Source organism: Mirounga leonina, unplaced genomic scaffold (genome assembly GCF_011800145.1).
Source record: "Mirounga leonina isolate KUSES-001 unplaced genomic scaffold, KU_Mleo_1.0 Mir_94, whole genome shotgun sequence".
Lineage (NCBI taxonomy): Eukaryota > Metazoa > Chordata > Mammalia > Carnivora > Phocidae > Mirounga > Mirounga leonina.
Genome location: NW_023270855.1, coordinates 17,315,669 through 17,327,904, shown reverse-complemented (window position 1 = coordinate 17,327,904; position 12,236 = coordinate 17,315,669). Strand labels below are relative to the sequence as shown.

General features: G+C 33.7%; 1 protein-coding gene across 1 annotated transcript in view; it reads left to right on the top strand.

Moving 5' to 3' along the window:
- CHL1 (cell adhesion molecule L1 like) overlaps positions 1–12,236 on the top strand; it is a 211,344-nt gene that overhangs the window by 123,207 nt on the left and 75,901 nt on the right. Inside the window, exons 4-5 of the mRNA XM_034996571.1 lie at positions 5,004–5,109; positions 8,473–8,660. Coding sequence (XP_034852462.1) covers positions 5,004–5,109; positions 8,473–8,660 — 294 coding nt within the window. The remainder of the gene's footprint in view (positions 1–5,003; positions 5,110–8,472; positions 8,661–12,236) is intronic.

Genomic DNA, 12,236 nt, shown 5'->3' with positions numbered 1-12,236 from the left:
CTCTAGACAATTAAACTTGAGCTCAGCAAGTTGAATAAACATTAAGAGACTTGCTAACTCTGAACTGAAACTTTTCTTCTGAAGTACTCAATCTGAATGTGAATAGAAAAGGAAGTTAGTCTCTGACTATATAATGTGTTTCTTTTTTTTTTTTGAAGATTTTATTTATTTATTTGACAGAGAGAGACACAGCTAGAGAGGGAACACAAGCAGGGGGAGTGGGAGAGGGAGAAGCAGGCTTCCCGCCGAGCAGGGAGCCCGATGCGGGGCTCAATCCCAGCACCCTGGGATCATGACCTGAGCTGAAGGCAGACGCTTAACGACTGAGCCACCCACGCACCCCTATATAATGTGTTTTTGAACCATTTTTCTGATGGCCACCTTAAGTTACTTCACATAGGAGTTTCACATCATACACTTTGGGCAGCCCTGCCCTTTTAATTCACCCCTAAGTGAGAATTCCTTCTCCATTGTCCTTGACAGATGGTGGAGTCTCTCTTTGAATATTCTTTCTTCTTAAGGAATTCCAACTACCTGTCCTATAGATGTACAGATTTAAAGTTCTCTTTAAATCAAGCTGAAATCTCTTAGCCTACACACAAAATATATCAGCCTAGTTGTAGATATTCAGGTCAAGAACTGGAAATTATTCATCTTTAGTACATTCTTTTGGTTTGAGTGTGCAGTGCCAGATTAAGAGCAAAGTTCTTGGTGATCCTTGTGGGAAAGAGGTTAATAATCTTACATCTTTTCCCCAGTAGCAACAAAGAGGCAATGGGATTCCTGTTCAGATTCCTGACCATATTCTCTTGGAATATACATTTTCTTTTCCTCTTTTCTCATTTAGTTCATCAGTGGTAAAGAATTTGAAAGTTTATATTAATCCATAGCACACATTTTTTATTCTGGTTGTCTCAGTTACTTACGCATTTTCATTCTGTAAATGTCCTTAGACAACAATTGTTATAAAATATTAATGACATGTTTTCAGAATAACTGAATATTATCCATTTATTTCAGTACTCTAGAGCATTCACTAGCAAATGCAACTAAGTCAGGTATCCAGTTTGAATGTCAACGAGCCTGGTATCTCTGTATTTGGCCTAATTATGGAGGAAAGGATTTATAATGTAGAATATATATTCTTATAAACACTCAAAGGTTATTAGTTCCATTCCCTGAGTAATTAGTTATTGCTGAGACTTTATAACCTTAGCAAATTTAAGGAAGAATAATGTTCTAATAAACAAGTTGTTCACAAGTTATTAGCTGATATCTTAGGGACTGTTGCTATTGTGCATCATCCCTCACCTTTTATAACTGTAATAAAATTTAAATAATGTGAATTTACAATAAGCTCAAAACTTGTTCTACTTAGAAGCAGTAGCAATCAGAAACAAGGTAAATGCCCATGAAGGTATGAATGTTTTTTGCATGTTGTTAAAATATTTATGAATAGCCAATGGAAAAAGACTGAACTTCGGCTCACGTACCTAAACTAGTAAAACTCAATTGACAGATTCATTAAATAAAAAAAAAAATTTTAGAATTGGAAATAGCTTTGAGTTATTATTCTAGGCTGGTCATCAATGTTTAAAATGTGACCCATGGATCTCTCAGGGTCCATGAAACAGTATTTTTTTTTTTTTCTGAATGGTTATTGCATAATGTTACAAAATTCTACATGGTTAAAAAGAAGCCATGGATGGGGCACCTATCTGGCTCAGTTGGTGGAGCAAGCAACTCTTGATATCGGGGTTGTGAGTTTGAGCCCCACACTGGGCGTAAAGATTACTTAAAAAAAAAAAATCTTAAAAAAAAAAACAACTCATGGGTAAAACATGTTATTATAATAGAATATGAAAAGTTCACTGATATGATTTCAGATTCCATATTGTAGTAAATGTTTAAGAAACTACCACTTGTTGAGTTTTGGTGTACTATTTAAGAAGAATGTTCACAATCATCAGAGAGGATGATAAAATATCTCACCCTTTTTCAAGTACATATCTATGTAGAGCTGGATTTTCTTCATATATTTAAGCAGAACAACTTTTGTGACAGATTGAATGTAGAAGTAGATGTGAGAATCCAGCTGCTTTCTATGAAGATATTAAAGGGATTTGTGATAATGTGAAAACAATGCCACTGTTCTCTTTGTATTTCATGTTCTTGATAAAATAGATATTTATTTTAACATACAAGATTATTTAAGATGGATTAATAAATAAATTTTTATTTATTTATTTTTTATTTGAGAGAGAGCACAAGAGAGGGGGGAGCGGGAGAGGGAGAAGCAGACTCCCTGCTGAACAGGGAGCCCGATGCGGGACTCGATCCCGGGACTCCAGGATCATGACCCGAGCTGAAGGCAGTCGCTTAACCAACTGAGCCACCCAGGCGCCCCTAATAAATACATTTTTAAAAGGTTTCTCAGCTTTAATTTCTAATATGGTAAAATATTGTTAGATATAAACCAAATGAACAAAAGCCCCTTGGGACTTCCTCTAATTTTTAAGAATGTAAAGAGATCCCGAGACCAAAAAGTCTAAGAACAATTTATTTATCCTGAATTCCTAACCTTACAAATGAGAAAATAGAGTGGTTCAGGGCCTGGGTTTGTAACTGGATTTAGGGCCCTATTTGTAACTCCACTGCGGAATATTACTTACCTAAATCAGATCAGTGCCTTTCTGCAAATTGCTTTTCTCAAAACATATTTGCTGAAGTCAGGTTCCTGCTGCTGAATCGCTTACACTTCCTTATGAATTCAGTGCTGTCCCTTTCCTTACTAGAGGTTGTGAGAATGATAATAAAGTGGTAATGTATCAATTTGAAAACTTGAGTGCTCACTGACAGTAGATCTTTACCTATTATCTGTGTCCCATTTCAAAACCTAACCCATGTTTGTATCTTCAGAATTAGTACACTTACTTTATAAACACAATTCTCTAATGCCATCCAGCTGCTTCACTTAGTGAGAGACAAAGTCACCCACCTACTTTTTAAGTTTGTCTTGAACATTATTTAACTTGAGAGACACTAAAAAAGTTTATCACAAGATGAGGAGATATTTGAATATGTAGAATACATTTAAAAATACCATTATTTATTTTTATTGCTGATTGTTAGTGTTAAATTCTAAGGGGAAGAAAACTAACCCAAGCCCCCAACAACAGTGAAAGGATAATTTATAAATGGGGAATGACAAATAATAAACAAGTTTAGGGAAAAACATTTATTAATAAAAGCAATAAGTAGAAATAAAAATAGAAAAAAAATAGAATGAGGATGTTATAATTTCCTTTGTAATAATTAGCAAAATATTTTTTATCATTTTTAAATGTCGGTGTTCATTTGTGGCAAGGATGTTGGAAACTGCTATATTCATATGTTGTTTATAGTAAATATCCTCTTGTGAAATTATATCATCATTTATCCACAGTAAATACTATTTGTGTCTATACCTGTAAATTTATCATAAGTCACTAATTCAATAAAGGAAAAACTTACATGCTTGAAAAATTTATATGGCTATGGAAGTACATGTTACCTGGAAAGAGAAAAATGAAAAAAATCAAATGTCCAATAAGAAGAACATTATCCAAGAAGTGATCACAAAACAATGAGAATAAATAATGTAAAATTGGTAAATTAATTATAATGTCTTAGAAAACTATAAATTAAAAAAAACTATTAAAAATGACTGAACTAAATAAAAATTTATATACACACATCAACAGACTAAATGTCAATAATTTAAAAATAGAGATTTTAAAGTTGTAATGATATGGCAGTTTTTATTCTGCTCTAAGTGGTTCCTTTATTCTAGGTTTAAATAAAATGAACACCTTTGGTAACATGAAATGAAATGATATCAGTGAAGTATATTCTTTAAAATTAAGTACATTTTTCATAATCCAATTAAAAATGGGCAGAAGACATGAGCAGACATTTCTCCAAAGACTTACAGATGGCAACAGACACACCAAAAGATGCTCAACATCATTAATCATCAGCAAATTAAAACCACAATGAGATATCACCTCATACCCGTCAGAATGGCTAAACTCCAAAACACAAGAAACAACAAGTGTTTGATGTGGAGAAAAAAGAACGCCCATACACTGTTGGTGGGAATGCAACCTTGTGCAGCTGCTGTGGAAAACAGTATGGGGATACCTCAAAAAAGTTAAAAATAGAATTACCATATCATCCAGCAACTCCACTATTGGGTATTTACCCAAAGAATACAAAAACACTAATTTGCAAAGATATACGCACCCCTGTGTTTATTGCAGCATTATTTAAGTAGCCAGATTAGGGAAGCCCCCCAAGTGTCCATTGATAGGTGAATGAAGAAGAGGTATATATATACAACGGAATATTATTCAGCCAAAAAAAGAATGAAACCTTGCCATTTGCAGTGACATGGATGAATCTAGAGGATATAGGCTAAGTGAAAGAAGTCAGTCACAGAAAAACAAATGCCATATGATTTCACTCATATGTGGAATTTAAGAAGGAAAACAAACAAACAAGGAAAAAAGAAACAGGCCAAAAAACAGACTCTTAACCATAGAGAACAAACGGATGGTTACCAGATGGGCAATGGGTGAGGGGATGGGTAAAATAGATGAAGGGGATTAAGAGTATACTTATCACGATGAACACTGAGTAATGCATACAATTGTTGAATCACTGTATTGTACACCTGAAACTAATATCATACTGTGTTGACTACACTGGAATTAAAAAAAAAAAAAAAAAAATGACCCAAGGGCAAACCTAAAACAATTAATAAAATATATTTTTCAAAGAGGAAGTCAGATTTGTTCTGTAATTTTCACTTTTTTTTTATAGTTCTCTTACTTTTATAGTTCTCTTACTTATCTCTTACTTATCAATATAGAAAGCATGTTTCAAGTGTTTCTGTTATAGCTAAATTCACCCGACCTAGTATTTGAGGACCACGTTCTTTAAATACATATTTTGATATTTAGTTCAACAGGTTCCAACAATCATAAAACAGTCAAAAGTGCAAGTTGCCTTTCCGTTTGATGAATATTTTCAAATTGAATGTGAAGCTAAAGGAAATCCAGAACCAACGTGAGTATTCTTGCAAAGGAAGTAATTGTTTATATGTATATAATCTTTTTTTTTAAATTTCTTTGTACTCTGACCATTATAAGGTTGTTGGACTATAAATCTACATATGATTAAAGATAAGAGTTGCCAAAAGAATAATAGCTATTTTTATGAAAATAAAGTTTGGTTATTTTACATATGTTCTCCTGGAAGTTGAAATTATTTTTACCATAAATAAATTGCCTTATGTTAAATACTTAGCGTAGGTTTTGGCACCATGGAAATATTCAGTAATTCCTTACAAGTGAACAAGGTAGTCAAAGCCCAGAAGATCCTTTATTCTAAAGGTAGCATTTGTTAAGCTGAAAGTTAATATATTGATAAATGACATTCTATATATAATTATTATTGCATGTCTTTAAATGTAACATATCTTTTTTTTTTAAGTGACACATATTCAGCGAGTAGGTTGTTACTTGATATTTTTTAAGTTATCATAGAAATATTTAATCATCCTGAATGCTATCTGCATGGTATATTGTTATCTAGTGTTTTCTTTATTAAATAATTGTTACTGTAGGTGATCATAATCAGTGATGAAGTTTTTTCAAAATACCTCCTATACTTTGGAAGGGAGAAAGAAATGTGTGTGTGTGTTGGGAATGAGAAAGGAGAAGTTGTAGAGAGAATTCTAGATTTTAATGTAGGTGATTTGAAGATGGGCAACAAAGCTACATACTTGTACTGATTTGCTTAATTCATTTATATCCACTAAAGATACATATTTAAGGAAAATTAATTATTTGAAATTGTATTGTGACTAACATTATTATTGCCTGAAAAGTTGATGTTTTAAAAATCATTCTTAATCACTGACATGTTGAATTATCATTATTATCTATATTTTACCAAATGGAATATATTCAATTAGTATATGTAAATATGGATAGAATTATATGAAGAAGAATTTAGTCAGTCATTGTGGCTGGATCAATATGGATTAATCAGTATTATGATATATATTAATAGTAATGAACTGAATTATTGTATCAAAAGATAAAACCCTATAATCACCAGAGATGATTAATGATCAAATTTATCTATTATGTCTATAACCAGTATGAATTTAATTATGAAATACTGCTAGCATTTACAATAAATTCAGAAATAAAAATAGAATGTTTGGTATCATTATTACTTATTTTCCTAGAGCCATGTCTAATATAATTATGCAAAAAAATAAAATCTATACATATGAGGCAATATGATTAATATTATTATTATTATTATATAATTTGTTATTCTATCTATTCGCTAAACAAAAACAAGCTTTTATAAATACAAAGGGTTACACTGAAGTTGTCAATTATAAAATGATTTAAAAATTAAAAATAAATTTTAAAAAGCTTAATTGATGTCCATACAAGGCAGTTAGAAAATAATTGGGAAACAAGAAGGAAAAAATAATCCCATCACAATAGCAAAAGGAAAAAAATCCAGCAGTCTTAACCGTTAGTGGTAATAACATAAACAAAAACAATATCAAATACTATGTAACAAGAACTATGTGGGATTTAAATTGGGGGCAGTGTCTATAAAATTCTACCTAGGATCAGGAAAGAAGATTTGAATGAATGAAAAGACGTAACACATTTCCAAGTGGAAATGTTTAATTCTGTATAGGTGAAGTGATCCCATTCAACATAGTGGAATTTAAAAGAATAGATTCTTTGTGTTCTTTGTAAGTAAAGCCAATAAAACATAAAACAGAGAGAGAAGACGTAAAAGAACTGGGGTTGGGGGAGAAGGCAGGCCTGCTCCTAACAAAAATATGTGTCCCATGAAGGTTTGTTATTCCTGGCGAAAGAATAAAGATAGTTTAGTGTAAGAAAATGGTGTCCTGAAACATTCCACAATTTGCATGGATAATTCATATATGAAATACTGAATAAAATCAAATTGGGAATTCATTATGAGATTGATAAGATTTTTTTTAAAGGCTTTTTTTTTTTTTAAAGATTTTATTTATTTATTTGACAGAGAGAGAGACAGCGAGAGCAGGAAAACAAGCAGGGGGAGTGGGAGAGGGAGAAGCAGGCCTCCTGTGGAGCAGGGAGCCCGATGCGGGGCTCGATCCTAGGACCCTGGGATCATGACCTGAGCTGAAGGCAGACGCTTAACGACTGAGCCATCCAGGCGCCCCTAAAAGGCTTTTTATAGCCTCATCCACAGAAACTACACACTGGGGTGGGAATTTAACTATGTATATTTTTTTCTGGAATACAATTCTGCAACATTTATCAACAGTTTCTATAAAAATTTTCTTGTTATTGGTCTATCATTCTTACTTTGAAGAGATTGGTCTAATGAAATATTTGGATAAGTGCCAAAAAATAAATTATGTTAAGGTTGTTTACCACAATTTGTTTGTAAAAGGGGAAAAATGCAAATCATTAAGTAACTTAAATAGTAATCATATGACAGAAGATAAAGTTGTCATAGAAACTGGCTTTAGTAGCATTGTAATAATTGGAAAAACTTAGTTTGCAAAATTTTATATTTTTTGTGGTCTCAAATATGTTACTAATATGTCTAAAAATCTAGATAGGAAATGTGACCACATTCAATAGTACTTGTTTGTTTTTTTAAATTTTGAGTGAGCGCTTCACACACACACACGTGATGCCATTTTATATGTTTTTAGATTTAGTAGTCTTCAAGTATTAGTAAAATACCTTTCTAATTGAAAAAATTAAAAAATAACTTTAAAAAGAACAGAACAAAACCTATCTTGAATTTCTGTTTTCTCAGTTGTTAGAGCTTTTTTATGGCTTGGTCTTACTTCAGCGTGCTATAATAAAAATGCCACAGACTGGGTGCCATAAACAACAAATGTACATTTGTCACATGGTTCTGGAGGCTGGGCAGACCAAGATCAAGGCCTTCCCTGATTTGGTGCCTGATGAGGACCTGCTTTCTGGTTCATAGACAGCTGTTTTCTTGCTGTAACTTCACATGGCAGAAGAGAGCAAAAATGCTCTCTGGGGCCTCCTTCATAAGGATGCAGATCCCATTCATGAGAACTCCACCCTCATGACCTGATCACCTCCCCAATCCTCTACCTCCAGACACTCCTACATTAGGGATTAGGCTTCAACATATGAATTTGGGGGAGACATAAACATTCAGTCTATAGCAACTTACAAGATTTCTCAGATTCTTCTGAGACTTTTTTTGTATTCTGTTACATAGTCCATTAAAAATACTTTTTTTACCATAAAATGTTTTCGTTTTGTCATTTCTGTGCATTTGTTTATTACCACTTTAAAATTAGGAAGTATGTTTTGACTTTTCAGGATTGTTTACTTTAGTTTTATCTTACAGATTTATGTGGACTAAGGATGACAAGCCTTTTGATCTCTCTGACTCTCGGATCATTGTATCCAACAACTCAGGAACCTTTAAGATCCCAAATGAGGGGCACATATCTCACTTTCAAGGGAAATACCGCTGCTTTGCTTCTAATAAACTGGGAGTTGCTATGTCAGAAGAAATAGAATTTATAGTTCCAAGTAAGTGTTACAATGGAGATTTCACTTTACAAATGTTTTAGTGTTGAGTAAAATAATGACACATTCTTAATTTAATTACCAGCTTATATATGCCCTATATTTCTTTTTTTTCCTTTTGTTAATTTAAATCCAATTGATTAACATATAGGGCATTATTAGTTTCAGAGGTAGAGTTCAGTAATTCATCAGTCTTATATAATACCCAGGGCTCATTACATCATGTGCCCTCCTTAATGCCCATCACCCTGTTACCCCATACTCCCACCCCCCAATGAAACCTGTATTTCATTTCTTTTTTTTTTTTTTTAAGATTTTATTTATTTATTTGAGACAGAGAGAATGAGAGACAGAGAGCATGAGAGGGAGGAGGGTCAGAGGGAGAAGCAGACTCCCCGCCGAGCAGGGAGCCCGATGCGGGACTTGATCCCGGGACTCCAGGATCATGACCTGAGCCGAAGGCAGTCGCTTAACCAACTGAGCCACCCAGGCGCCCACCTGTATTTCATTTCTAAGTGAAACTATCCTCTAGGTCTTGATACTTAAAAGTGGATGATCTTTTTTTTTTTTTTTAAGATTTATTTATTTGTTTTAGAGAGAGAGAGGGAGCAAGAACGAGTGGGGGGAGGGGCTGAGGGAGAGAATCTCAAGCAGACTCCACACTGAGTGTGGAACCCAACTTGGGGTTCCATCTCATGACACTGAGATTATGACCTGAGCCAAAACCAAGAGTTGGACACTGAACTGAGCCACCCAGGTGCCCCAAAAGTGGATGATCTTTGAAAGCAATATAAATTTGCTGTGTTTCAGTATTCTTATATCTAACATGGGGGAAAAAATAGTGTCTGCTTTGCCTCATAGGATGAGAATTAAGTTAAATACATTGGTTGGATGTGGCTTAATGATACTGCAGTAACAAGTACTCTCCAGGCCCCTGTGTTTATTCCCTGATTATGCAGGTGGCTGTGGGCCTTGTAGCTCTTCAGGGCATTTGTTCTCCATGAAGCCTCTTGGAGGTCCAAGCTGATAGAGATGGCATCATTCTGTGGCTGTACCATGTGAAAACTTAATGCCACTTTGGTTAAAGAGTCTGGGGCAGAGAGCATGAAAAATTACTTCCAACAAGAAATTGTGCAGGCAACTTCTTGTAGTTTGTTAGGGCTATGGCATATCCCATGGCCCTGCTTAACTTCAGTAATATGAGTGCCCATTAGGGGAGGAGAACGAGCAATCAGTATATATTAATGTTTTCCATAAATAATACTCATGGAAAACGGTAAACTCCTTTACTGTTAAGGGTGATACTTATCAGTAACTATGATGAAGATTAAGTGACATCCTCATTACCATATTTTTGCCTGTGCAGCATGGGATCACTGGTGACCAGCTTCCACTTTTGGTCTCTTGTTTTCCCTAATCTTAAGGTATCCAACATTATATGGTTCTAACTGAAATCTTTGCAAAGTAAATTCTTATGTAGAAAACTTTCGACAGCTTCCATTTGGCAATTTCTTCTTGCAGACTTGTAGATACTGAAGAGTTTCAGATTCATAGACCTTCCAGGATGTGGACACTTTATCTTGGGGGCAAAGGGGGCGGGTGAGAATGTATACAATCCTCAGAAAAACAAATACTGAAAAACATGTGTGCCTTATCCTAAAAATTGGGACAGGCGACTGGATTTAAATTATTCTAAAGTCCTTGTATAATTCTAGAGGAGAGAAGATAAATCAGATTTAGAGTCTTACAAGTAAAGTATGCATCTTAAGATTTATAAAGCAATTACATTAAAAGTATAGAGTAAAATATGAATGATTAAGAGCCTATGTTTGAGGGAGAAAAAGAAAAAGGTAAGAAATATGTGAAAAAGAAAAAACTACGCAAATAAATCCAAATATATGATTAATTGAAGATGAAAGTAAATAGATTAAATGCTTCAAGTTTTTGTTGTTGTTGTTGTTTTTAAGAAAGATAAAAATTGTTTACTGCATAACACATCTAAGTCATAAGGGTGCAGAATTGCTGAAACTAAAAAATAGAAAAAATGTTCCAGATAAATGCTATTCAAAACAAAGCAGGAATGGCTGAATAATCAGTCAAAACAGAATTTATTTCTAAAAGGCTTCCTGAAGATTAATTCACTAGGCGTATATAATGTTAAAATATATGAAACAAAAATAGATTACAATTGGAAATGGGCACATCTATCATAATAATGAGAGGTATTAACATATGTATTTTATTTTTTGGTAGCTCAAGCAGAGAAAACATCAGTAAGCCTGCGGAAGATTTAAAGAACCCAAATATAAGGTCCATCTAATGAACACATAGAGAACATTGTACCTAAAACTGCAGAATGCATTTTTTTCAAAATTTGATGACATATTAGCTATGAAGTAAATATGACCAAAATGCAATTAAGTTAGAAATCAATAATAAAAACAAAATTAGAGAAGTCTTATATCTTTGAAAATTAATAAATGGAAGTCTAAGTAACTCATAGGTCAAATAGGAAATGGCAAAAGAAAATAGAACATAGTTTGAAGTGACAGTAGTAGAAATTCTACATAACAAAGCATGCTTTAACTAAAGCATTATTTAGAGGGATGTTTTTCATCTTAGAAACATACATTAGAAAATAAGAAGATATGAAAATTAATAATTAATAATAATTAATAATAATTAATAATAAAATTAATAATCTAAGCTTAAGGTAGCTAAGGTAGCATAATTTTAAGATGAAAATGCATGAGCTAATTTAAGGTAACATAATAAACTCAAAAGAGATTGAAGGGATAAAATAATACAGAAGCAGAACATAAATCCAACAAGCAGGGGTGCCTGGGTGGCTCAGTCGTTAAGTGTCTGCCTTCGGCTCAGGTCATGATCTCAGAGTCCTGAGATGGAGCCCCGCATTGGCATCAGGCTTCCCTGATAAGCAGGGAGTCTGCTTCTCCCTCTGCCCCTACCCCCCTGCTCATGCTCTCTCTCTTGCTCTCTCTCTCTGAAATAAATAAATATCTAAAAAAAATAAATAAATCCAACAAGGGAGTGTGAAACCTTTATAGTTGAAAAGTATGCACAATTATTGAAAAATATTTTTAAAAGATCCAGATACATAGAAAAAATATACCTTTTTCATGGATTTGAAGACTCAGTAAAGCTAAAATGTCAACTCTCCGTGACTTGATATATAGAATAATTGAAATCCAAATCTCTAGTTTGGTTTTGACATGTTTGTGGAATGTGACCAAGTGATTCACAATATATTTGAGGAGCAAAGGGCAGAATTTGGTAGAAACTCTTGAAGAATAAGAACAATTCAAAAGGACTTGGCCTTATTTGATAACAAGGCTCAATGTAAAACTTTAGTGATTAAGCCAGTATGGCTGTGAATGGAATTAGATAGATGGAACAGCATAGAGAACCCAGAAACAAACCCTTGTACATGTGAAAGCACTATGAAAACACTAGCGTGGATTCCTTCCTTCCCTCCCTCCCTCCCTCCCTCCCTCACCTTCCTTCCTTCCTTCCTTCCTTCCTTCCTTCCTTCCTTCCTTCCTTCCTTCCTTCCTTCCT